Below are 26623 nucleotides of genomic sequence, written 5' to 3' on the forward strand. Positions count from 1 at the left end.
AAGCAGGAGGTAATTTTTTTTTAGCTAAATTAAAATGTAGTCTACCCTTTCTGTTTGGGGTATCAATTTCAAGAAGGTTTTTAATGGAGAAATTCTCCACGCATGTTGGAATACCCTTCCAAATCCAGGCTGTAAAATAGGCAATACATACAGTCTACCTTCAAGATCCAAGGTAAACAGAAGTTGCTGTCTCCCTGTTCAGAGGCTGGGGAGCTGCACCATGCCCTTCTACAGCAGCACAAAGAGAAGGGCACGAACTCTCGGGCAGCGTGAAAGCAAAACTAAAGCTGCAGCATGACTTCCAGGGCACCACAAAATTAGTCAACAGGGTAGGAGCCATGGCCACAGAGGGACTTGATACACTGAAAAGGCAGAAATGCTGCCATACAACTGGGGCATAAGCAGTTTCCAATTTTTTTGGAAATTGCACAAAGACTGAAGTGGCGTAAAACATCAGGAAGTTATCCCTACCCTCTGCCCAGTCACAATCATACTAATTAATTCTCCTGCTAATTAAGCAGTTTTCACTTGGTTTCCACTATATTTCTATAAACATACACTACCAACTCTCTCCTTTCTCTCCACTGAGTACTTGATAAGGTCACGAGTACATCCACTGAGACCAAATATTTCTAGATATAGAAATAATTGCCTGTGGAATTAAGTGCACTTGCCTGGGTATCTAGTTCATACTAAACTTAATTTAGCTGATTTTCCTCGTCTATTATATCCATTATTAGGGACAGTGTACGCTGCCAGCTGCATCATTGCCTATCAAAGATAGAAACTAATTATCTAATTACGTGGCAAGGATGAGTTCCTCCGTGAGAATATTCACAACCATCAGACGCAGACAATCTAGCAAACTATCACAAGGAAGAACCGGTTCCTCCATACAGCCATGTTACACACTCCTCCTTTTTTAAAGGAGGTAAAAGAAAGGTAGCGTATTCTAGGAATATCGGTTCTCATTCACCACTTCAAATACATCCCATGCAAGCAAAGCAAACACTTGAACAGGCCCCGTCTCAGGCAAAGTGTGGCAGATAATATGAGATGATTATGAATATGTGAAATAAAATAAAATAAAGACTTTGGGGAAACAAAGTTGAGTTTCTGGACATGCTGTCTCCTAGGCCTCTGCACCCCAAAACAGGATTCAGGGAGAGGAGGAACCACCAGTAGTGGAAGAGGATCAAGTCATGGAGCTCTCCAGAAGACCCAACCCATACAAGCCTGAGGATGCAGAGGGAGCAAGTCAACGTCACTATTCTTTATTATCCCTATCATTTTTGAAAGGTTGTGGAGAATGAGGGAGGTCCCCTATGACTGACGAAAGGCAAATGTTCTATCTGTCTTCAAAAAGGGCAAAACAAGCCATGGATCTACAGGCTGGTTAGCCTCACTCTGCTCCCTGGGAAAACCACGGCGCAAATCCTCTCAGAAGCTGCCTCTGAGAGCACGAAGGTGAAGAAGGTGACCAGGACCAGTCAGCATGGACTTACCAAGGGTAGACCACGTCCAACCAACCTTGTTGCCCTAAACAACAATATGACTGGATCTGTGGTTGAGGGAGAGCATGGGATGTTGTCCACCTTGACTTTAGCAAGGCTTCCGATACTTTCTCCTACAGCATCCTGGTATATCCAAGTTGGGATGTTATAGTCTAGATAGGCAGACTGTTAGCTGTGTGAAAAATTCGCTGGATCATCAAACTTAAAGGCCAGTGGTTAACAGTATGTATCTACCTGTAGGCCAGTTACAAGTGGAGTACCTTGCTTAATACCTCTTATCAATGGCCTGAAGGAGGAAAAAATACGCACCCACTTCAACCCTCAGATGATACCCAACTCAGAGGTGCAGTCAATACCCTTGAGGGCAGGGCTGCTGTTCAGAGGGCCTTAGGCTGGAGGCAGGAATGGGCCAACAGGAGCCTTACGTGGTTCAGAAAGGGCAAATGCCGAGCCCTGCTTGTGGGAAGTAAGAGCCCCTGGCTATGAGACAGGCTGGGGACTGGCTGCCTGGAAAGCAGCTCTGCCAAAAAGGGCCCGAGGACAGCAAGCTGAGCACGAGCCAGCAGCGCGCCCTGGCAGCAAAGACAGCCAACAGCACCGTAAGTCATACCAACAAGAGCCAAGCCAGTAGATCAGGTGAAGTGGTTATCCCCTTCTAGATACGGTCTAACACAAGCTGCGTAATGCATCCAGTTTTGGGCCCCACGATACAAGGAAAATGTTGACAAACTGGCACAGGTTCAGAGGAGGGCCACCAAGACAAGTCAGGGGGCTGGAGCACTTGCCCTGTGAGGAGAGGCTGAGGAAATGGGGCCTGTTCAGCCTGGAGACAAGATGGCTTTGGGGGACCACAAAGCCACCTGTCAGTACCTATGGGGAGGGCTGCTAAGAAGACAGAGCCAGGCTCTTTACTGGGGTGCATCCAGGACAACAAGTGATGGCGGCCATGAATTGAATCAGGAGAGGTTCTGACTTGATACACCGCAGGGATGCCACTGCGAGGGCTATTTAAACACTGGACTTGGCTGCCCAGAGAGGTTGTAGAACCTCTGCTCTCAGGCCCAGTCAGACAGTGGCCCGAGCAACCTTGTCTGAATTCACTATCAAGTCTGCTTTGAGCGGGAAGTTGGACTGAAGGTCTCCTGAGGTCCCTTCCAGCCCACAAGGTCTTTCCCACTTGCAGCCAGAGACCAAAACTGGAACCCCTAGAAGGCAAACTGAACAAGATGTTTTTTTCCTTCTCCTCATGAGGAATGTCAGTCTCATCTGTTTAGCAGACCTGTAGAGAAAGTATTTTTTTTAAACTGATTCCACTGCAACGACTATTTTCTACTTATCATAGCCCTCCAGGCGCATTTCGCAACATTTAAGTTTTTATCAACATGATGATAAGATCAACAGTATCGCCCCTACAGCAGGCTTGGTCTGAAACAGATGTGACCCAGGTCAGGATTTATATACAGATTTAAAAGGAACAAGCTTACCCCGTACCTACTATCTACTATGTTTTGCTCTAGTGTATTCAGAGTCATTCTTAGTTTACATCTGCATAAACAGCAGCCATACTACTGGCCCAGTGGATTTCTTGATGCCCTTGGGAAATAAGTTTTTAGACCCTAAACAGGCAGCTATTTTCAGAAGACCTCCAAACAAGCACAATTAATTAATTAATGGGAGCATTTACTTACTTATTCCTTGAAAAAGTTCTTCAATGTTAACAGCATTCTTTGCACTGGTTTCAACAACAATGGCACCTATAGATTCTGCATATTCTTTGGCATCCTTCATAGGAACCTCCCTATAAAAAAAATTACAAATAAAACAAAATTTTCAAAAAATAATTTAATTTTGGGTAAAAAAAAAAAAAACTCAAACACAGCCTAATCAGAAAAGAATTAGTATGCTGTCTTTCTTATTATTATGGCAATTACATCATCATATTCAAAATATCAAAATGTCACCAGTGATTGATCTGCAGATTTCTTGGACTTGCTGCTGAATCCATGCCTTGAAAAAAGGAAGATAATTTAAATGACCACCCCATTTGTTTGTTTTTTTAAACTTGACCCTGATTAAGAAAAGCATTAAAATACTAGAGAAAAGACAGACAACTCTGCTGATTCAGGCAGCAACCAGTACTGTCCACACCAAGTGTTCAAACAAGATAGGGTATGACTGTTGTGGAAGTAAATGATAAAAGCATCGTATGCCTAAATGTTTGCAAGCAGCAAGAAAACAAGAGAGATTCTGAAAGAACTATGAAAGCCACTGACACTGAGCACATTGGCAAGAGCAATCTGGGAGTGCCAGATTCACTGGGGGAAGACCACCATTCTGTGCCACGTCGCCAAAGTGACACCATCTTAAAATCACTGGTAGAATATCCTCATTTTGTAGCCAATACTTCGTGTGCCAAAAGCTGGTAAATGCAGTTTACAAAATGTAAAAGACCTCTCCTTCAGACACAAAGCAAGCCCCACACTGACCCCGTATCTGCCTCAGCCAGGTGGCAAATCTGAATCTGCCTGTGTCCACTGCTGTCTGTAACCACCGCTATTCCCAATTTTTGAGCAACGGCTCAGAATCGGAGACCGAACACGCTAACAGGCACCCAAGGTATACCCGATCAGGGGAGCACATGTTGAAACACCAGGCTGCCAGCACTATTTTTCTTCCAGTTGTTCAATGCATCGACTGGTGTGTTTTGTGTGGCTTTGTAGCTGTCTGTTGCACATGCAGAATTTGCACCAACTCCTTCACCACACAGCTCTAACGTACCAATCCAGAGACTCCTAGTCCATTATTTGCTTCTTTGTATTACACGTCTTTTTATTGCAGAAGACATGGGGAAGGCAGCATTCCCCTTACTATTTCTGAAATGGCACCTTGGCCTTTATTATGAAAGGTACCACCATCTGCGGATGGTCCTGGAGATAAGAAAAAAGGAACTTAACTATGTAACACAATATTCAAACAACAGTAAAGGAAGACATTTGAGAGCATAGGGTTATGTAATGAAGACTTTCAACTTGCCATAATTTAGATGAGAAAGCAATCTTCGGGAATCAAGGAAAAGGTAAAACAGCAGCAAGTGATGATATTCCAAGGAAGCATCACAAAACTTCTTAGCCTCCTCTGATGACATTTCTAAAGGAAACCTATAAATGTCCACAGCACATGGGCAATAAGCATCATGCCACCGGTGCTGTCGACACCGAGAAGGCTGCGTTCATCAAGTGGAGTCACTGTAATCTGGATGTCAACATTGCTAAGATGCTACCTTGTCAAAAAGGAAAAACACAAATGCTTGAACTCTGAGCCGAGAGACGAATACATGCAAGATGGGGTGAAGAGGGAGAAGGCAAGAACCATCAGTGGAGTGCTGTGAAAGTGTTATTCCAGGGCTACGGGGAAAGTTGGAAGAATACCTATTCTGAAAGATGTCAATTATTTCATTTTATCCTTTCCAAATCATTCTATTGATTCAATCTCCCTGGAGATTTTCTGAATAATTACTGAATAAAGAAATATTCTGGGTGCATAGAAGGAAGATCTGAGCATGAAATTCTGCTGAATTCTCTTAACCAAGGATGTGGCAATTTCCAGTGAACACAATTTATTAAGAAGGTGCACCATGTTTTTAGGGAAGTAAACACTTCTTAGTTGCTGCTATGACTACTGATTTCTATAATGCTCAAAAAATATTTTCAACACTCACAACATTTTAACATTGAAGTCTCAGTTCCTGTCTTTGAAACTACTTTTTAATGACCTGTCAGAAGGACAGGACACATATCAGAAGGAAAAGTCTATTATTACTTAAAAGTAGGCCAAACGCTCAACAGTACTGGAGTTGACAGTATTATATCAAAGATGACGATTTATACTAAACAAAGTTGCCTGTCTACCTGTAGAAATTCCTTCAAAGTGGAGAAGGAATTTACTTCAACAGAGTGCCAAAAACTGCTGATAGCCTACCAACAACACTGAGAAAAGCAGCATGACCCGTGAGTGTCCCAAATCCATCTCGGCAGCTCAAAACCAAATTTTAGATGCTGAGTGAGGAGGGTAACATGGTCAATGATTATGAGAAACAGTGCCAGTCTTTTCCCAAAGGAAGATAATCAGTTCTTATTGCTTCCACTCATTCCTCCTTACATTATCTCCTACAGTCATAGAGATGGCAGAATCAAATCAACCTGAACTGGGTCAGCTTGTCCTCTTTTGCATCTACTCACATTGGTCTTAAAAGCAGCTGTGTCTCTATGATATCCAGCAAAACATCTGCCAAAAGTTCTACAAAACCAAAGAGAGATGCCAAAAATGCATGTAAACAGCAGCTTGCTTCTGTGTGCTCACATCATCTTATTTTTAAATTCTCTGTGCCCAAAGGCATGTGTATTTTCTACTCATTGGAAACAATCTGATAAATTGGTGACACGTTTCACCTAAAATAATTTTTACTGAAGTAGATTTGAAGACATAAAGCAGCCAGAGAATGCATACAGCTGCATGTATTACATAAACGATCAGATTTCTGGAAAAACCTGTGAAAACATAACACGTACGAGATAGTCTGCTCTCTATTTTTCCACCCAAATCTCTTTAGCTGGACATCACTGGATGACTTTAGAAAGAAAAAAGGCTGGGGGATGCAGAAAGAATAACTGCATGAAAAAAATGTTCTCAAAACTATTCATAATTATGGGGAGGAAAAAAGCCCCCTCCCTAAAAGAAAAAAAAAGAATGAGAGACATTAGCTCACAGAGAACAATGAGGACCATGCAAACACCAGAACATTTTGCGCATGGAAGAGCTGTACTGGTTGAACAGGAGCAAGAAACAGATGATCGGCAATCAGTAAACAACAGGTAGTGCTTGAGAGTAACGTGGTGGGAAGATCACAGTCGCTCTCTGTGAGGAACCCCAGTATTCTCACAACATTTCTGGGGTGCAGGTTTTTCTTCATGTCCCAGGTTCACCTGCTTCTGGTGGAACAGCATTTAAAAGCTTGCTGCCATGGCAAATGCTACCAAAAGCAGGGGGATGGCTGCTTATGGATTCATTTGCAATTGGTGCCATTTGTCACAATCTCCAAACTTATTACCCTTGATTTAATCAGGCAATTGTATTGCTGGGAACACTTAAGCAATAAATTTAAAAGTGACTCTCAGGGCAACCGAAAATGCCGATTTGTGCTAGCTGGGTTTTGGTTTTATTTTTATAATTGTCCTTTCCTCTTTTTTTCTACTTCATATTTGGAAACCTTCAGTTTGTCTTGTAGGACTCAGTTTCACCATGTTGACAAGCATATCACAACATCATGTAGGAGATGCCAATATACTATCTGTGTCCCTGATTCTCAGCCCAACAGGAACCAGGAGTCTTCTAGCATCAGGGCTTGTTCAGGTCTTAGAGAAAGCAGTGACTCACAGTTTTGTGTTCGTTCATGGCTGACAGTGGTCGGGGGCAGGAATAAAAAAAAAAAACAACACCCCAAAAAACCCACAGGTCCAATCCTTGTATATGCCTTGATTCAATACAGCACTGCATCACTTAATTGAAGTTACATACTTCAGGGCTCTGGTGCATCTGGGCCATAAAACAACAGGGGGATATATTCGAACAACCATGAGAGCCTATGAGGTCCTAAGAGGAAAGCATCAAATACGGCCATTGAGTCTGTATTCATACTTGAAGCAAGAAATAACAGAGTCATGGACTGACACAAAGGTTCGCTACTGTACAGCAGAATGTGCTTCCATGCCCAGCAAGGATAAATGCAAACCCAAAATAGAGCTAACAAGCAGAAGAGTGACTCTAGCTTCACTCTCATCCCAAATAGCATCATCTCGGCTCTTCTGCAGGAGGGCAGATTCAACCCTCCCCTCTTTTACCCAGGAGGTTCTTTGCTTCACACAGGTGACAAGTTTTACTTGAGGTTACGCTCTGAAAAAAAACCCAAAATACACTTTCCACATCCAGTATTATGGGACAGTTTCAGTTGTTGCAAAGCACAAAGCACAAGTCCTCAAAGCTTCTCTGTGACTAACATTCTACCTCAGGCCCATCCTTCCAGCTTTACATTGCTGGTTTTGCTGATCGCTTAATACATTCGGCACCTTTTAACATGAGTGGAAGGAAAAAAAGGGTAATACTTTTCCATTCCCAATGATTCAGCAGCTAAAGGGTGTAGATTGTACAAATACACAGGAAGGGCAGTAAGAGAGAGGTTAAAAAAAAAGTACATAATTCAAGTTGTGCTGCTGCTGGTGAGGTGGTACACTGGTAGAACCATTAGTGTTAGGAAAGACTCAATACAGCTGACCAAAATTATATACTATTATTAACAACGAAACAAATTGGTTACCTGAAGGAAGGAAACAATATAGCTACTGCAATCAAAGCAACAACAAAAATGGATGTATTACCTGATATCGGAAAGATCACATTTGTTTCCAGCGATGGCCATTACAATGTTTTCAGGACCGTGTTCTTTTAGTTCTTTCACCCATTTCTTCAAAGTATGAAATGAATCCTAAGTCAGAGAAATAACAAATAAGTTAGTCTTCGCTGATGTATTTGCTTATGTTTTGAAGTTAGAGGAATACAGCTTTGACAGTATTCATGCAACAATAACTTTATAGATCACAAGACCAGAAGAATGCTGGATCTATGTAATCTGCTTTTCAAACTTGAGGTCATAAGACTTCCTCAAATTTATTCTTGAACTTGGACACTTCCCCCTTTGCCCCCGCCCAAAGCAGCACTGAATGTTTTTCTTAAATTTTCAGTCATGAAGAAACTACCACAGCTCTTTTAAGTTTGGCTAGTAGCTGATTTCCTTCACTTTTAATGTGAGCTTCATTTGTCTAATTTCAACTTCTGCCCAGTGGATTACCATCACAACCAGTATCGTATTTTGGTAACATCCAGGAGAGCTTTCACAGTGACCCCCTCCCCTCCGTATTTCCAAATCTGTGACCTCGTAAACCTCAATTTACTGAGTATGAAACCAAAGAGACAGGTGACAATTTCCTCTGCTTTTTTCATCCAAGTACAAAATTCGAACACTTTTTGATGCTACCTACCTTTTAATAGTAAATTTTGTATTTCTTTACACTAATGAATTAATAGCATTAAAATCACTTTTGTTCCTAGAGGTTCTAATCATAACGCATGGTTGAAATTACTACTGAAACTCAAAGTGAGCTCCCAAATGTATTATAAATCATTTTTTCCGCCTTCAGAAATGCAGATAAGAGTTGTGTCTAAATCAGCAATGGCTGTATCAGTATCACTGAAGGGAGAGCATTATCAGTCATTTGGGAAAAAAAACATCCATTCTGCTTTAACGATCAACGCTGAATATTAAGCATCAGAAAGTGAAGTACACATTGACCTTCTCCTGTTTTCCTCTCTTTATTCTGAGAGCTGTTCCACGTAAGCTTGGAGAAAGGCTGGCAAAACACAATTCTATTGTTACAATGCATTACAAGATCAACTGTAAGATATTTAAATTAAAAATAAGTATCAATCCAGCACGATTCACTCTTCCTCATCTTTTCTTGGCAAATTAGCAAAGGAGAACGGTACCGCTGTGCACCAGCAGCCACCATCATCAGCCACAGATCATTACACTAATGCACTGGAGAACCAACCCAGCTCTCTCAACCTAGCAGTAAATAATTCAATTGGCAAGAAAGGAATAAAATGCTAGTGAACTGTCATGACCATCCATCCATTAACGCCTCCTCTAACTCAACTTTATCAGCAGGGGTTTCTTTCAAAAGCAGTGGAAGAGGCATTCAGCTACAACCTCCTAGCCTCCTCTGCCTGAGAAATGAGCAAGAGCAGTTTAGAATCTGAAAATACAACTTTCATTCCAAATGAATAATGTTGAGACAAAGGTCAGAGACTTATTTCATTCCTGGTTTCAAAGTTAAGACATGAGTCCCGAAATGCAAACGTGAGATGATATGCTTAGTTAAAAATAATTTGTTTTAAAATAAGTAATATGCAAACAGCTAAATTTCTGTTCAGTTGTTAAAGCAGCTAGGTGCTTTTTGTACTAAAAATTCCATTCCATACAGAGAACACAGGTGGTGGTGGTGGGAAGAGGTATTGCAGGGATATTATCCTGTCTACTTAGCCAGAGGAAATCCAAAGAAACTTTGGCAAAATGCAGCCTCCAACCTTTTGTCTAGATGAAGTCTGAACAACACAGAACCAGGACTTCATATTTAATTTTTTTAAGGCAGTTGGACACCTCCATCCAAATCTACACAAACTACCGAAGCATATAAACCCACTCACATAAACAGGGATTAACATAAATACTTCTGCAGTTGTGGGGTTTAACTCCAACTCTGGCCCAAGCAGAGGAGTTAACACAGGCGAAAAGCGTACAGAAGGTCTTACCTGTTTGGTGATATCATAAACTATCACGGCTGCTGCTGAACCTCGGTAGTACATTGGAGCCAAGGAGTGAAACTGTTAAAACATAACCCCCCCAACAAAAAAATATCATTAATAAATCAGAATTATCACACACTTTGTCAGGTCACAAAGACTTCTTGCCACGGCAGGACCACCAACTTTCTTTCATCCCATAGAGAACAGACCTCTTCAGTGGTTGCCCATCTCTAATTTTCCTTAAATGCCAAGGAAGCAGAGCTCCCTTATCTCCTGTTGTTCTTCATCCCGCTGGATTTACGCAATCAGCGCTTACTGGTTCAATGCATCTCTTCCATTACAGGGCATGGACTCTGAGGACAAGTTTTGACATGAAGATCACCTGCACTTGGAGGCCTAACCTGGCAGCATATAGACCCCTTCCCCTGGCAAACCACAACATTTTGCTTTGTACTTGTAACAGACTGGATTCAGCTTGGGTTCAAGTTTTATAAAACATTGCAAATGACTTGGATAAAATTAACTTGTCAGAAAACTCTGAACACCTGTCATGTTTAGTTATCCTATACTATGACAGATATTTTGAAAAACATGGGTTCTTGCAGTTTAAGTTACTTTTCAGCTTTTCGTTTCAAGGGAAACATCCTTTAAGAAAAAAACCCAAGCAATAAATATGTTTATTATAACAACAGCTTGCCAATGAACAGCATAATTTTCATAATTTACCATGACTAAGCAGCTGATTTAGAATTTCAACTTATAATTACACAGAGAAAGGAAGTCAAAAAGCCTTTCTGCTGATTCAACTAAACGTAGTCTTAAGCAAATCAAAAATAATCTTTCTTGGAAAATACATTTAGTCTCACTGTACTCGCACAGCCATTCTACAATTTTTTATTTGCAAAGTGATCTGCAAAAGCTTCATATAAAGCTGCAGCTAATAACCAAGGTCAACTCCTAAATCAAATGCATTATTAGGGCAGGGTCTGAATCTCACTGCCCAGCGAACGTGCACGGACCCATGTGTTACGTTGCAAACCTCTGCAGATTTACCAGACGCATCTTTTTCTCAGAACTGTACTTACAGACTGAGCATTTAGACCTAGCAGCCTCCACTGTTTCACGTGCAATGTATAAAGCAAGTTATTTGTAATATTGGTTAATTTGCCAGTTTGTAAGCTATTTATCACAGATCACACACTCCAGCTCAAGGTCGATACTTTCTCTTATAACAGTAAGGATGCACAGCAGCAGTGACAGATGGTCAAGCACTGAAGTGTTTTGGGGAGCAAGGCAGGTGGGAAAGCTCATTAATAGGAGAAAACAGCAGGAAGGAGGATGAGAAAAGAAAGAAGAATCAGTCTAGAAGTATGGTCTGAAGAAAAGGGATCAGCCAAGATCCTGAGGGAGCTGGGTAGATGCGTGCCTTCTGGGCTCTTAGTATGTGGCTTTATTACTTGCATGTTTAATGCAATAAACACTTTCCAGAACTTTTAGGCTTCCAGATCATGACAGAAATTTCCAGCGTGTAAGAATAGAATAGACTATTTCAGTTGGAAGGGACCTACAACAAGCATCTAGTCCAACTGCCTGGCCAATTCATGGCTGACCAAGTTAAAGCATGTTGTTAAGGACATTGTCCAAATGCCTCTTAAACACTGACAGGCTTGGGGCATCGGCCACCTCCCTAGGAAGCCTGTGCCAGGGTTTGACCACCCTCTCGGTAAAGAAACGCTTCCTAATGGCTAGTCTAAACCTCCCCTGACACAGCTTTGAACCATTCCCATGCGTCCTATCACTGGATCCCAGGGAGAAGGGATCAGCACCTCCCTCTCCACGTCCCCTCCTCAGGAAGCTGTAGAGAGCAATGAGGTCGCCCCTCAGCATCCTCTTCTCCAAACTAGACAAGCCCAAAGTCCTCAACTGCTCCTCATAGGACATGCCCTCCAGCCCTTGCACCAGCTTTGTTGCCCTCCTCTGGATGCATTCAAGGATCTTCACATCCTTCTTAAATTGCGGGCCCCAGAACTGCACACAGTATTCAAGGTGACGCTGCACCAATGCTGAATACAGCGGGACAATCCCCTCTTTTGGCCGGCTGGTCATGCTGTGTTTGATGCACCCCAGGATGCGGTTTGCCCCCCTGGCTGCCAGGGCACACTGCTGACTCACGGTGAGCCTGCTGCCGACCAGCACCCCCACATCCCTTTCTGCAGGGCTGCTCTCCAGCCACTCCTCTCCCAATTTATACTTGTGCCTGGCATTACTCTATCCTAGGTGCAGAATCTGGCATTTGTTCTTGTTAAATTCCATCCCATTAATCATAGCCCAATGCTCCCATCTATCTAGATCCCTCTGCAAGGCATCTTGTCCCTCACAAAGTCAACAGCACCACCCAGTTTGGTGTCATCAGCAAACTTGCTAATGGTGCATTCAACTCCTGCATCCAGGTCGTTGATAAATATATTGAACAGCACTGGCCCTAGAATTGAGCCCTGAGGAACACCGCTGGTGACCAGTCACCAGCCAGATGTAGCCCCATTCACTACAACCCTGTGAGCCCTGCCCTTCAGCCAGTTCTTCACCCAGCACACCGTGAACCTGCTCATCCCACAGTTGGACAACTTGTCCAGAAGGATGCTGTGAGGGACAGCATTTTAGTCTTTAGACCTCCTCTTGCTATTAACATACTTAAAAAAGCCCTTCTTGTTATCTGAAACAACACTGGCCAGTTTCAACTCTAATTGAGCTTTGGCCTTTCGTGTCTTCTCCCTGCATAAACGAACCACAGCTCTGTGCTCCTCCTGCGAAGCCTGACCTCGCTTCCAGAGATCATGCAATTTCTTTTTCCTCTTGAGCTCCACAAGGAGTTTCCTGTTGAACCAAGCTGGTCTTCTGCCCTGCTTGCTTGACTTACAACACAGTGGAATTGCCTGCTCCTGTGCTTCTAAAAGGTGGTTCTTAAAGACTGACCAGCACTCATGGACTCCTAAGCCCTCAAAAGCAGACTCCCAGGGTACTCTGCTAAATAGCTCCCTGAATAGCTGAAAGTTTGCTCTCTTGAAGTCCAGGGTAGCAACTCTGCTGTCCTTTTTTCTCATTACACTCAACCATTTCATGATCACTGTGGCCAAGGCAGCCACCTACCATCACATTCCCCACAAGTCCTTCGCTATTCACAAATAGCAAGTCTAGGAGGGCATCTTTCCAAGCTGGCTCACTGAGTACCTGTGACAAGAAGTTATCTCCTACAAACTTCAAGAATTTCCAAGACCTGCTTGTCAACACGTGTGTTGCGTTCAAGTAGCCTGAAAATCAGGGACCTTAACTGTGGAGGGCAGATCTGACCTTTCATGGTGTATGCACACTCTTCCCAGTCTGTAAACTCCTGGAAAAAAAAACAACATACCCTACACACATGCTGATTTGGTTTTAATCTAGATTACACGGTATTAATGAATTTACAAAGAGCTCTCAGATAACAGTAATCACACTTCACAGGAGCCATGCAGTTAAAAACTCACATGCTTCAAATTCCTTCAATACTGGCCCAGAAAGCACATTGAGAACCTGTACAACATCTTGGGAATTTCTCTCCCTTTTCTTTTGACTAGGTGACAAGAACACTTTCCATAATAGCTGTTCCATTGAACAATATTGCCAGTGTTAGGGCCAGAAAGTAAAAATAAAAATGATAATAATTTAAAAAAAAACCCAAAAAATAAAACCCAGAAAAGCAGACCTCTTTCCCTGGATCCTGGACAAGTAGAACTGCATGCAAACTGGAACCAGGATGCAAACTACCATTTTTGGGGTAGGATTAATTTTTAGCTGAATTCCCAAACCAGCTTGTTGTGCATCAGATAAGCCCCAGGCTCAGCCGAAAGGAAGGGGTGGGAAAGCATGGCTGAGAAAAAGGAGGAAGGACAAGACCACTAGAAGCCAGATATGCAACGGTTTAGACCACACTCAAACAGCTCTGCACTTGCAGAACTACTTTGTGCACATCTCTGCTGGTGCAGTCTACTGCCACAGGCAGTTTTACTCTTTTTTTCCTATAATGGAAGCATATAATTTTAAATGAGTGCAAGTAACATGCAGAAACAAAGAAAACTTCTTCTGAAACATTTTTGGAGATTAATTAATCACTTCAACAGCGTGTTGCATTTCAACAACAGAAATGCCAAACGATGTCAAACTATGCTTGACCTGTTCCTTGTGTCAAGAAACATAAAAAGTGGCGACCAGAGGTGCAGCACGTGGGAGGAATGCAGTTCCTCTGCTATTTAAGACAAAATAATCTACTTAAATATTCCAATTCCTCACAAGCTTGGAAAGAGGGAGGGCAAGACCACAGCAAGCTAGGCTTGGAAAGGCAACTGCCTTTGAAAGGCACTTGGGTTCAGTAGTTGGTGTTAACATGCAAGTATGACCTCCCTACTCTACTCTACTGAAAATCTATTTACTTGCTCAGCTGACAGGACAGTTATTTCCTCTTTCATGATTCTACAGTAATATTTTAGCTATAAGGCCTTTTAAGAGGAGAAAACATTTCATCTATATTTGGGCATGTAGCTTCTGGATTTGGGGTTTTTTTTAATACCAAGTGATAGATTTCATCTGGCATGTAAGTTTATATTCCTATTTGGATAAACCTGACACTCAAGATTTCATATTTCACATTGGACAAAGTGACTAAAACAGTATTACAATGCATCTTAATGCAATTTCCTACAGTCTATGAGAAAAAAAAAAAAGTACTTTGAAATTTTTTAATAACAACTGAAAGTACACTAGTAACAATTATTATCAGTTATCACAGTACGGAATATGAAATAAAACCAAAATTAAATCCCCTCTGTCATTCTTTTGTACAGTCTAATAAACAAACATGACAACACACTATGTCCCAGTCATAAGAAATCACTGTTGTCCACAAGAAAACAGGAAAAGACTCTTTGCAACACTAACTGAATCAAGAGGGGGTTGAAAAATTGTAACTCTGAGTAAGTTTCATGATCTAATAATAGACTCTTAATGAATGTGTTTTATGAGCATGGATTTTCCAACATCACAAACACACTCGTAAAAATATTATGCAAATAATTATGTTTATTTGATGCTTTTTTTTTTCTTTTAAATCAGTGCCCAAAAGCAAACTCCTCTTGAACCTTTTTCTGGCCTAATTACCTGGAAAAAGAGCGTCACGCAAAATTATTTAAAGGGATACAAAATACTAATGTGCACATTTTTCACCTGCCAAGGACCAAATGTGGGACAGATGCCCAAAACAAGCGACACACAAAAAATCAGCTCACAAAATTAAATCTCATGGGACTACTTTCTGTATTATAAATTACAATGCCTATAACCTTGATTTTATAGCTCAGTATTTCTGTGTCCAGTGATCCCCAAGAGAATTAGGAGAAACAGGAGCAGTTCGAGATTCCGCACGAGAACAGCTCTGCTTCTCGAGAAGGGCCACCTAAAATGCTCGGGCAGCCCCCCCAGCTCTGCCACACGGACACCCAGCCCACAACCCCAACTTGCCGGGGCGTCAGCCCCTCCGCAACCCACAGCAGAGAGCAGTGCTCTGGCAGATGTCACCCCTACCTGCAGCCGGCAGCAGCTCACATCACCTTGGGCTAACAGGAAAACACAGACCCAAAACAGTGGTCTATCAGCTCCCACCGTCACAAGTAATCACACTCCTAACCCATTTCAAAAGCTGATCAAGGTCCAGCCTAAAATAATTTGTGGGTTTTTCCCATCATACTTCTATGGGGATCATATTATTTTGATGATTAATAAAATTCTGAATTCCTAAGTACTACATTACTTGTAATTTACTTGCACCTTGACTTACTAAAATTCAAGCATCGATGCTTGCCTTTAGCTGAAATAGGAATACAGAGAAGTCTTGCAGTCTTAACTTTGCCAGTCTGCTAAACCAGGCTCTTCCAGTCTGAAGCTAAGGTAATGGGGAGAAAGCAGGGTCTAATTGCCTTTCTCTGCACCTGGTCCAGCTTCAGTTCATCTTTCCTGACTGCTGGTGACCAGGTTTGCATGCAGCACTCCAGACATAAAACAGCCTTAACTGCACTTCCCCTAACATGTCATACATTTCTCATGGCCGCATCATACACATGGTCACCCTTTAGCCAGTAAATACATTCACAGGTGGCTTTCCTCCTCTGTTTCCAAAAAAATCACTTACAACTTTACAGCATACATTTTTGTTGGGAGTCAAAAGGTACAGGGACTTGCTACTTATACTACTGAATTTCATCCCTACTATTTTCCACCATGTCCTTCTAGGCACTGGGAATACCTCCCATCTTTGTATAATGAGTAAACCATCATTAGCAGCTCACCTACTGCAGAAATTTAGAAGTCCTGTGCCTCTCATTCAGTATCCACAAAAAGTTTGCCTATTTGCAAATGCTGACCCACTTCATCACTCATTAGGCCTGTTCTGCTTTTGTAGGGGTTGATAACAACTTGTGAGGCTGAGGTGACTAACCCATGCAATGCAATAGTTAAGTTGTGGGGGCACATTTTCCAATTCAACAGCTACAGCCAGGCCAAAAGGGTCATTCAAAATACAAATAAGAAATTTATTTTACTGAAGACATGCCAAAAACCAAAATCAATTACTTGTGTAGCTTCATGCAGACTTTTAAGACTCTCTTCCTTAGAGCACGCCACACAGCGTGCTACATACCTACACAGTCACGTAAGTACTGGTGCAATGCTAACTGGGTTCAGAGCACCTTCACACTCGTGTTCCTCTACCAACACGTCCACTTCACACTTGTGGTTCATCATCTCTGCCACTAAGGAAGAAGTAGTGAGGTCACATGCACGTTATGAAATTTCCTCTGAAAGCAGGTCCCCTTTTTCTCTAAGGGTCCGACTAGAAACTGCCCAACCTTTGCACAGCCCTGCAGCATAGAGGACAAATTCAGTCGTTAAGGGGTGCAAATGCAAGTTCAGCATAGCCAGAGTTGGTCCCATTGATTCCAGGAGTATTTTGGGATTCTGCAACTCCTGATCTGGCCATCTCATTGAAGTCAACAGAAGCTTTGCCCTTGCAAAGGGCAGAAAAATGGAACCAACCAGACATTAAGGAATTCACCACTGATTCAAAAGCTCTCTAACATTTTGCTTTCTGCTTCCTGTGCATCTCATCATGGAATGGTATATTTGGTCATAAGTGATGCTTTTCACAGTTCCTCTGTACTAACAGTACAGAATGGGGAAGAAGAAAAACCCACAGAGCAGCCATATCGCAATACTTGGTACAGAAAAATAAATTCAAGAGAACACAATGTAAATCACACCTGAGCTGTGGTAGTGAAAGTCTCTTAACCATGCCGTATGTAATACTGGTTCAGAAAGCAAAACAGAGGCCAAATAAATACAGAAATAAAAAACTACCACCCTGCCTATTTATATAGAGGCTGACAAATGCTGCTGAAGACAGTCTGGATTCATTCAATCTGCCAGGCACACCAGGCAACACTAATTCATGTCTGCAGCTCTTCGCACTATCCTGTCGTGCTACACCCTAGGACTGGCTTACCGCCACAGCAGGGATGTCTCTTCCAAACCCCACAGCCAAGAGGAAAAGAAACAAAACCAAAAACAATTACACCCCCCCACACCCCTCTTTTTGCTTTTACCATCCTAGACTGTAAAGAACATCACTTGTTCTTTCTGCAAAAGGATTATAATTCTGCCTACAAGCATGGCTGGAAAAGGTAAGGATGCACAGAGCAAGCAGAACCAGACCAGTGCTCAGCAAGTGTTACGCACCTTCTCATGGCAAGGGCTGAATTCAGCTAAGATTTTTCCACACGGTGCCTTTTCAAGCACCTGCAGGTGCACAGCAGCACAAGATTTGCTTCCTGACAGCTGTAATCATTTGACTGGATTTCATTCCCATTCTTGAGAAGCTACTCTCTGACTGCGTACGTTGCATCTGAGCGGCCAAGACCAAACCACTTGGCCCCTCTCAAGGCCAGAGATCCTTATGCTTATATCTGGGTGCCATCAATGGTAAGGACAGCCACAGCTTCTGGCTCTCTGCTAGCTGCTTACAAGCGCGGGCAGTGACATAGCTCTGCAACTTCCTTCCCCTTCCTATTACACACACTCACCTTTCTAGACTAGGACCTTCACACACCTCCGTCCCCTCACTATGCAGTCCACTCCCAGCTCCGCTGCAGGGGATTTGGGGTGTCCTGTTTCTCCTGTCCTTGGCCCTTCCTGCCACGCCACCCCCGGAAACCCCTTCAGTCCTGTCCCCAAACCCACCTGAAGCACATTCCTCCTCATGCTTTGGCCCCCACTCCTACAACCCGAACCACTGAGGTTCTCGTGGTGAAGAGCATGGTAGACCAGTGCCAGAAACACGTTAACTACCTGCCTGTTTAGGAGAGCTGCATTCCTGCTTCCATGGATCAGGTAAGCACCCATGGGGGAAGAGCCAGAGGCTGCCAGCACTGCATCCTGCATTGCACGAGCTCATTGAAGCCGTCCGTGCACCATGAACCGTACCTATTCCACAGCTTGGGAGCCTCTACTTGCCGAAGTCTGGGCATTTACGTGCCCTGTTCCTGTCACCTTTGAGATAGCGGCTGCCAACAAACAGAAAATCCGGGCGTGGGGAGAAGCAAAGGCAAAAACCAGAAGCGTCAAACAGATTATCGTGACACATAAGCTTCTTGCACAAGAAGCGGCACAGGGAGGGATACAAAATTCCTGACATTCTCAGCTGGCAAAGAGCAAATGGAAAAATGCTATGCACGAAAGCCACTATCAGATACCGTTTAGCATTTTATAACCTTGAGTAGTTTTCCCTACATGATTGCAGGCTGCGAATCCTGAGAACTGGTATCTCAAGCTGAATAAATCAGGAAAGATCTGTCTGTCTCCGACCTACAGGTATTTTTTGCTAGTTAAATTGAAGAAGATTTATATATAAAAGAATGAGCATTTTTCTCAAATATGTAAGAATTCTTAAAGTGAAGAGGGAAAAATTCCAACATTTTAGGATAATCTTTTGAATATATTTTAAATAAGAAGAAAACAAACTTTTGCAACGTCACAGAAGTGACCTGTGCTTAGCCCTTCTGAAGTTTACAGTCATTAAACAAAGGATGCAAAAGACACTACACCTAAACCACGGCTCACTGTCAAACTACACTTGCTACAAGTTTGTTGAAGCTTACGAAAAAGCACATCCACATGCATCTCTTAGATTATTTACCATGCTTTCCGCTCACTCTAAAAATAGTAAAAATAACATATTCACTTACTAGCTCTAATTACACGTGTGCTCTCACAAACGCACATATGACCACATCACCTGTTGACCTCTGCAGCACGCGAGCAGTAGCTCGCCGCACGGAGGTCCTTACACCGCGTACAAGGAACCACCTCCGCACTGACTGAGCTGTGAGCTACCATCAGAGTCGCCTATATAAAACGGCAGAGCAAAATTTAGGCCATGTCTTGACTGCAGAAGTAATTCAAGTCATTGACAGTTGGTGTTAACTCCTCTCAGGATAGCCTGGTTTCAGAGGAAGCATCCGTAAGCACAGTGATTAGGTTGCTCAGCTTAGGGGAAACATCCCAGGCAAGACTGCGGCAAGGACAAGTCCTCCTCTCAAGGAACATTTTCACCCCCTACTTTGTGACGCTGTCTCTAGATCATCAGGACAACTACTGTTACTCAGAAAAAAGGGGGCTATAAAGCGCTGTAGATATCTCATCAGTCAGCCTTTTCCTGGAAATGGAGCAGTTTAAAAAAAAAAAAAAAAGCCCACAACTCAGGGTAATTCCTATCAAGGTTTAAATTGAGCTCAAGTAATTGAGGCTCCTTCTATTAAACAAAATTAAAAATCCCAGAGTTCAACACTGGGGATTTAAAATTAAATTTAAAAAGGACAGGTATAAATTTTCCTGCCCTAGAAACATGGCCCTCAGGCTCCCTAACTATTTGCTACAATATTCCTCAGCTGGCAAAACGGAAAGCTGGCAGCCACCCAAAGTATTCAGACAAAGCATTGTAATTAGAAGCTACTTAGGGCACCATGAACCAAAATATATGCTAATAAAAACATCATTAACTAACTTGTGAAGAGACTCTTCTTAGGGGAGGGAATCTTTGCTAACAATAACATAATTGTCGTGCATTTAAGTCCTGAAGTCCATGGCAACAATTTGAAGCTGATGGGGAAGAAGTGAGATAGGGAAAAAGAGTGACATTTGGAAAATAGTGGGGAGGAGGGAAAGTGACTCTGAGAAACAGAATAAAGCGAGCTTCTCTGATAGCACACCAACACAAAGCAACTGGGTCTGCAGAGATCAGTACTTAGGCATAGAAACGTAGGGGGATTTCGTTAAGTGTGCTGCCAGTTTAAGGTTATCCCTACCCAAAAAAGGGAAAACTAAAAACAAGATAAAAGGATTAAGAAGCTCTCTCCTTTTGTAATCCAGTACAATGTGAATTTTCCACAGCAAGAGCTGCTGGAGAGCCATATACCCCTCTCCAGGGTCTCCTCCGGGAAGCACGCTGAGCATTTGCTCCCACCAAGGCTATGATAGAAACGCTTTTGATTTCCATTTTCTGTTGCACTACCGTCATTCTGCAGAAGTGACGTTTGCTTGTTATTTGCCACAAAATGGCAATTCTGGTTCCTTCTCTACTCTGCCTACAATTCCGAGTTTCCTCACAGAAAAGAAATAAAATATTCTATCTATTACCCATATGAATCAGAAGTTACCTGTTCTCCATGACCAACCTCTGACTGGCTGGCCTGTATATTAAGGTTCTTCAACTCAGGTGTTCCTACAAGCTTTTAAACCCAACCATGACCAGCCTTTCCGAAGGCTTGCCACGTTACAAGTGGCTATCTGAAAGCTGATTTAACGCCTCAAGGGGGTGCTGAGTGCTTCCAGCTGGCTTCTCTGAGCACCCAGGACACCGCTCCTTTTCAGAAGCAGCCACATGAATTTCCAGTTTCTCCCAGCTGACTGAAGGCAGCCGGGAGGCACACTGGTTCTCACAGAGCATTGCTTAAATAAGGGCTTGCAACTAAGATATTTAAAAGTGGTTTCTCTACACCCTCCAATCTGGCAGTTTCCCAGTTTGTTGCCCAGAGAAACTCATGAAAAAGGAGGAGAAAACTCATTAAAAAGGAGAAACTCATGAACGAGGAGCACAGAAGTGCTGCTGCTGTTGCTTCCGCCTGCCCGTTCTACCATGGTGAAGGTTTGAGCTTAACTTTCATGGCATAAGTAAGGCTTCAGTTAAATCTCACCCACGGCTCTTCTGCTGTGAAGGCTCCATATCAGCACGTAGACTCGGCAACAGCTGGCACAGCTGGGGAAGCACAGAGCACCCCGACTGCAGAATAAGCACACACAAGTCCTAGGCTTGGCCTTGTGTTCAGGACAATGAAGCCAAACGAAGGCAATGTTGAAAGAGCAGGAAGTCCTAAACACTGCTATCAGCAGTACAGACAATAGGGGCATTGACGAAACTTCCAGATTTTAGCAGTGGAACATAAAGCCTCAACAAAAATCGCAAAGAACAAGGGAAGGACAAGAGCTCTCAAAGCAGAAACACCACTTGGAAGACATTTATTAGTACACTATGAAAAACAGCAATAGGCCCAGAGGTTGGGGTAGGCTGAAAGCTTTGGGTCATCACTGTTGTTCAGAGGATAACAAGAAAGAAATTAACAGGGGGCAGACATTTGTTCTTGAATAGTACCTCAGAAGGAGCAACACAAGACAAAGTTAACCAGAATCCCAGATACAAATTAAAGTGAATAAGCTATTGAGAAGCATCATCTGTAAAATGGGGATGTTCTAAGATAGAGAACGACCTGGAACAGTATGGACCTCACCTTGGGAAACTTGTCTGCCTTGGTATCCAGCACTCAACACCCATCAACTTTGTTTACTCTATCACCCCGTCTTCCTAGAGTCCTAGTGAAGGATTGGGAATACGCTGTGCAAACACAGAAGAAAAAGATGGTCCCTGGCCTAAAGAGGTTATAATTCACGATTACACATGAAAACCTGTAACATAACTTACCTGCAATAGATTCTGAGCAATTTAACAAGGTTTGTGGTGGTCACTGCTCATCATTGTTGGACACAAAAGAAAGGAAAGCAGATGTTTGAAAAATGATGAGCTTAAAAAAAATTGAGAGGAAACATAAGGGACTAGATGGGAAGGATGGATTTTGTGTCCAGGAGTCAGAGCTCAGTCACAGATTTCCTGTCTCAAATAAGGCATCATTTAGTTCAGTAAATACGACTTTATTAATATGCACCTACTTTAAAAAAAGCTTTGAGAGTCTTAAGACTATGTGGGAAAATAGATTAATACTTATATCTAAATGTCAAGAACTGAGTTTTGTGTGCTAAAGAGCTAAAAGGAAAAAAAGAAGAAAGCAGAGCGGGGCAGCAGAGGGGGGAGAGAGAGAGAGAATAAGCAAGGAAACTCAAACCATGGGAAAGAAAACTGAACCTTTGCTACCTCTTGCAATAATTAGTCAGTTATCAGCTCCAGACCATGCAGAAATGGAACAAACAAGATTCAAGGGAAGGAATTATGCTATACTTCAAATATGTTTTTCAAGATCCGTTTTCCCATCATAAATAACATACTGAATTGCTAAGAGTCAACAGATTTCATCAGGGCCATTTTGCATCATGCTGCGCATTCTAAATAAAAGCACAAGCATTTCCTGCACTTAACAGCAAAAATCTTCATTGCCTGCAACTCATATACAAGGTATGGAGAATACAGTGGGATGTATCAGGACTGACATTACAGCCTGTATAAGCATCTCATTTTACCCCAACCTAACGTGAGCATAGCTATATTTTTCCATTAACAGGAACAGTGCAATTTCAAAAGAAAGTCTGAAGATATTTTAAAACATGTGCGTGGGTTTTTCCATTTCTTTCAAACTTCTCAAGATAAACGTGGGCATACATTAAGAGAACTCTACAGTTCTACAGCCTGTTACTGCATACTACTGCCATTGAGGCTATTAAAAGAATCAAATGACCAACCTGGCTTACATACAGTCTATATGAACTAATGCCCACAAACTCCATTATGGCTTTTTTGAAAAGCCAAAGGAAAAGCTACTTAATTTGAGCAATTCACTTCACAGACTCGAAAAATTAAGACCAAAACCCTAAGTGGTTCAGGTTGCCAGTGCTAATTTCCATAATAATAACAGCAGACACAACCCATGCCCATATTCAATGTCCCAACTCAGGACAACCCCGGAGTCACCACCTAAGCTCAGACTACCTGCCAGCCCATGTGCTGGAAGTTAAATGGTTTCCAACGCCAATGGAAGCTGTCACATGTAAACCTGATGAAACCAGAGGGGAGCTGGAGACTGCTTGGGCATTGCCCAAGCTGTCTTGAGGAAAGTGGCTGACAATTCACACCAGGCTTTTTTTTTTTTTTTTTTTTTAGGTAAGTGGTATGGTCAGCCTGTCTCTGCATTTTCCCCACTGGTGAAACAAGACCCTATATACTTGGTGACTGCTGACCACCTGCTTTGCAGAGCCTTGCAAAGGTTCAGTAGGTTTATACTTACAAAGTCTTCTGAAGATGAAAGGTTTAGAAAAAGTATGCCAACACATTGAAAGAGACCGGGATAACAAAGACATTAGTGCTAAGTAATACTCACCCGTTCCTGACCAGCTGTGTCCCAGATCAGAAATTTATGAAGCTCATTCCCACAAGGCACAGTTTTAGTCATGAAGGATGCTCTGAAAAGAAGGAAGCAGCAGAAATTTGTAACATGACCGACACTCTGAATATGCAACCTGTAGACCTTAGCCATTCCTGCTGGTTTAGACTGCATACGGAGAAGCTCCAAAACCTTGATAAAATGGCTACAGAAGTGAAAGTCTCCCTTTTCTCAGATAAAATATATGATACCTATATATGTACTTTAAAAGAAGGGAAAAGCCTCTGAGGTTCGGAGGGCATTTGTTCATGGGCCCAGGAACACAAATGCTCCTGCCGCTCACATATAGCTTCTGCTGCTAGCTAGCTCCAGCTTCTCAGTGATACGGACCTGACAAAAAGGCATCAGCCAGCACCATACCAGGTAACAAGTGTGCAACTTTTCAGTTAAACCTAGGACACTGGATCACCAGGGAACAGAAAAGTCACCTGCTGGAATGCACGTGGTGAACAAATGGGAAAAAGTTCTTCCCCCTCTCAACTCAGATGAAGAAATCTTCATGGCTTCTTGTATTTTTTGTAGGAAATGCAATTTGTCTATGTTTTCACAGTGTAATTTTTCTTCTTTTAGGGAAGAGGGTTACAAATTTATAGGCTTTTTCTATATTACAGCATTTCAATTGAAAGCTGGCTAGGAGAGACTGCCAAACTGTGGTAGATTTGTTTTCCCCATCCTATCTGGACACTGCTGAACAATTTTGGTTGTGGTAACTTTTTTCCTGGCTCATAAAGATGCATTTGATACAATGCACTGTCATTACAAAAACACCAAATGACATCAAACGACATATGACTGATCAAAACATTTCCTGAGAATGATATAGCAGAGTTCTCCTCTACAGCCATCTGCAAATTGCTCGAATTTAACAATGCTGCACTGCTTATAAAAATATTAAGTAAGGCAAAAAAGTGCAGCATTTTCTTTGGTTATTTTCAGGGTGTGTGTTTTCAGTTGTCACTCCCCTTCTCAAAGCATTAAGCAACACTTTACAGCTTCAAAAACAGGAACTTCAGAGCTGCAGCAGCTACTGTAGATTGCAAGGATTGTATATTTAAAACATTTGATTAACTGGAAGAAAATAAAAACAAAAACCGTATCTATATAGACAAGTAATATCACCTGTGTGCAAGCTAGCCTTCACATTTTAATCCTCAAATAGAAAAATATTTTCCCTCTGTTCTCAATTATGAAAATTAAAGGGTTGGGGTTTTTTTTCCATTTGAGCAGAAGACATTTACTTAGCAACAACAACTACTTGGGGAAAAAGGCTGCTGATGATTTAGAAGTAAAGAACCACTCAAGTTCCCATCAATTCCTTCACTGCAAACAAATGTCCTTCAGTCAGTAATGTTATTCATTACATGCTTCCTTTCTCTCTATCCATTCTTCTCTATTCATTACATTCAGGAGTCCAAAATTGTCCTGGAACTTCAACGTGCAACTTCCAGCTGAGACTCCTTCATGCATTGAAAGGCAGAGCTTTGAAAGATATTGTCCAACCCTCTGAACAACAGACAGCAATCGATACCAATCCTTCACAGACAATTTAAAACGGCTCTAACACACAAGCCAGATCAGCCCTTCCCACCCAAATTACTCCTTTGTGAACATTACATATTAGCTTCCTTTCCCATAAGAGATCAAGAATTATCAAAATTTTCCACGTCACATTGGACTTGGCAGTTTTGTCCCTAAGATGTTAAAAGAAAAAATTTTGGAATTAAAATCAACTACAGGACTAATAACTAATAACTACAGGACTACAGGCTTCTGATGGTCTAACACGCGGAAGCATGGCAGTTTTTAAAGAAGAGCAGGTGTGAATGAATTACGCTTAGTTTAAATTACATTGTCCCTATTTTGAAAAAGACAGGATAACGTAACATGTCCTAAACCTAGATGAAAGGATGTCCACATCTGGGAACAGACATTGTCCATGTTCCAGCCCAGCCTGGCAGGACACACAGCGTAGCTACGTTAAAGGGCTCCCCATGGTTCTCCTGCCACTACTCAGCCATGGGGTGTCCTGATCATTGTGCAGATCACAGCCTCTTCGGGTTGTGGGGTTTTGGTTCTTTAAGGTCCAAGGATCAGATTTGATACCTCATTGACCAGTGGGAACTAAAGTGATTTTAATCCTAAGGTCCTATGACCAAAACAGAATGTAAAGTGGGAAGCTCTTGACAAGACAAAAAGAAAAGGACACCAGCCGAGTAAGACATCTAAGAATCTCTTGGTTTAAGATGGGTGAAGAAAAACAAAACAACAGTTGGAAGTCATGGCTATGCCCAACACAAGTCAACACAACGTGGTTCTGGACAGCCCCAGAGAAGAGGCGATTTCAAGAGACACAATTCACAAGAGGAGAGTGGCAGAGCTCTGTCAGCCTCTCCATAAAAGATGATGCTGCAACATAGTTGAGGCCCCCTCTGTATTCCTAGAACAGGGGAGAGCAGAGCAGACCTGGTTTGGGGCAGCCCCAGACTCTCTAAACAGGTAGCATGAGCTGAAAGCCATTAAAGGAGACTAACGGGTTCAGTGAGATCGATAAACTGGAGGAAAAAATATATACAGTATTCAGAGCCTTGAAAGTAAGGAAAAAAAAGGAGCTCAGCAGAGGGCAGTGAATTAAGAACTATATAGAAGAAAAAATATATTATGCGTGGTACTTACCCAATAGTAGGACTAATATTGTGATCAAAGTGGTCCTGGACAAATCGACAAACGATGCTCGATTTCCCAACCCCAGTATCCTGGAAATAAAGAAAAGCATGACGGTGAGTTCAGGAGACCCTATATATCAAAATTTCACCTGAAGAAATAGTCAAATATTAATTTGTGAAATTAAATCCTCTCTAGTGGCAAGTGGGGCAGGTTAAACATTTCAAAAGAAAA

The 26623-nt window shown here is 42.3% G+C and overlaps 1 protein-coding gene across 1 annotated transcript in view; it reads right to left on the reverse strand.

Annotated features, from left to right (window-relative positions):
- RAB31 (RAB31, member RAS oncogene family) overlaps positions 1-26623 on the reverse strand; it is a 62695-nt gene that overhangs the window by 8552 nt on the left and 27520 nt on the right. Inside the window, 5 exon segments of the mRNA XM_075494358.1 lie at positions 3203-3312; positions 7946-8052; positions 9936-10007; positions 23666-23747; positions 26402-26481. Of these exon segments, the coding sequence (XP_075350473.1) occupies positions 3203-3312; positions 7946-8052; positions 9936-10007; positions 23666-23747; positions 26402-26481 (451 nt within the window).

The sequence above is a fragment of the Mycteria americana genome, chromosome 2 (genome assembly GCF_035582795.1).
Source record: "Mycteria americana isolate JAX WOST 10 ecotype Jacksonville Zoo and Gardens chromosome 2, USCA_MyAme_1.0, whole genome shotgun sequence".
Lineage (NCBI taxonomy): Eukaryota > Metazoa > Chordata > Aves > Ciconiiformes > Ciconiidae > Mycteria > Mycteria americana.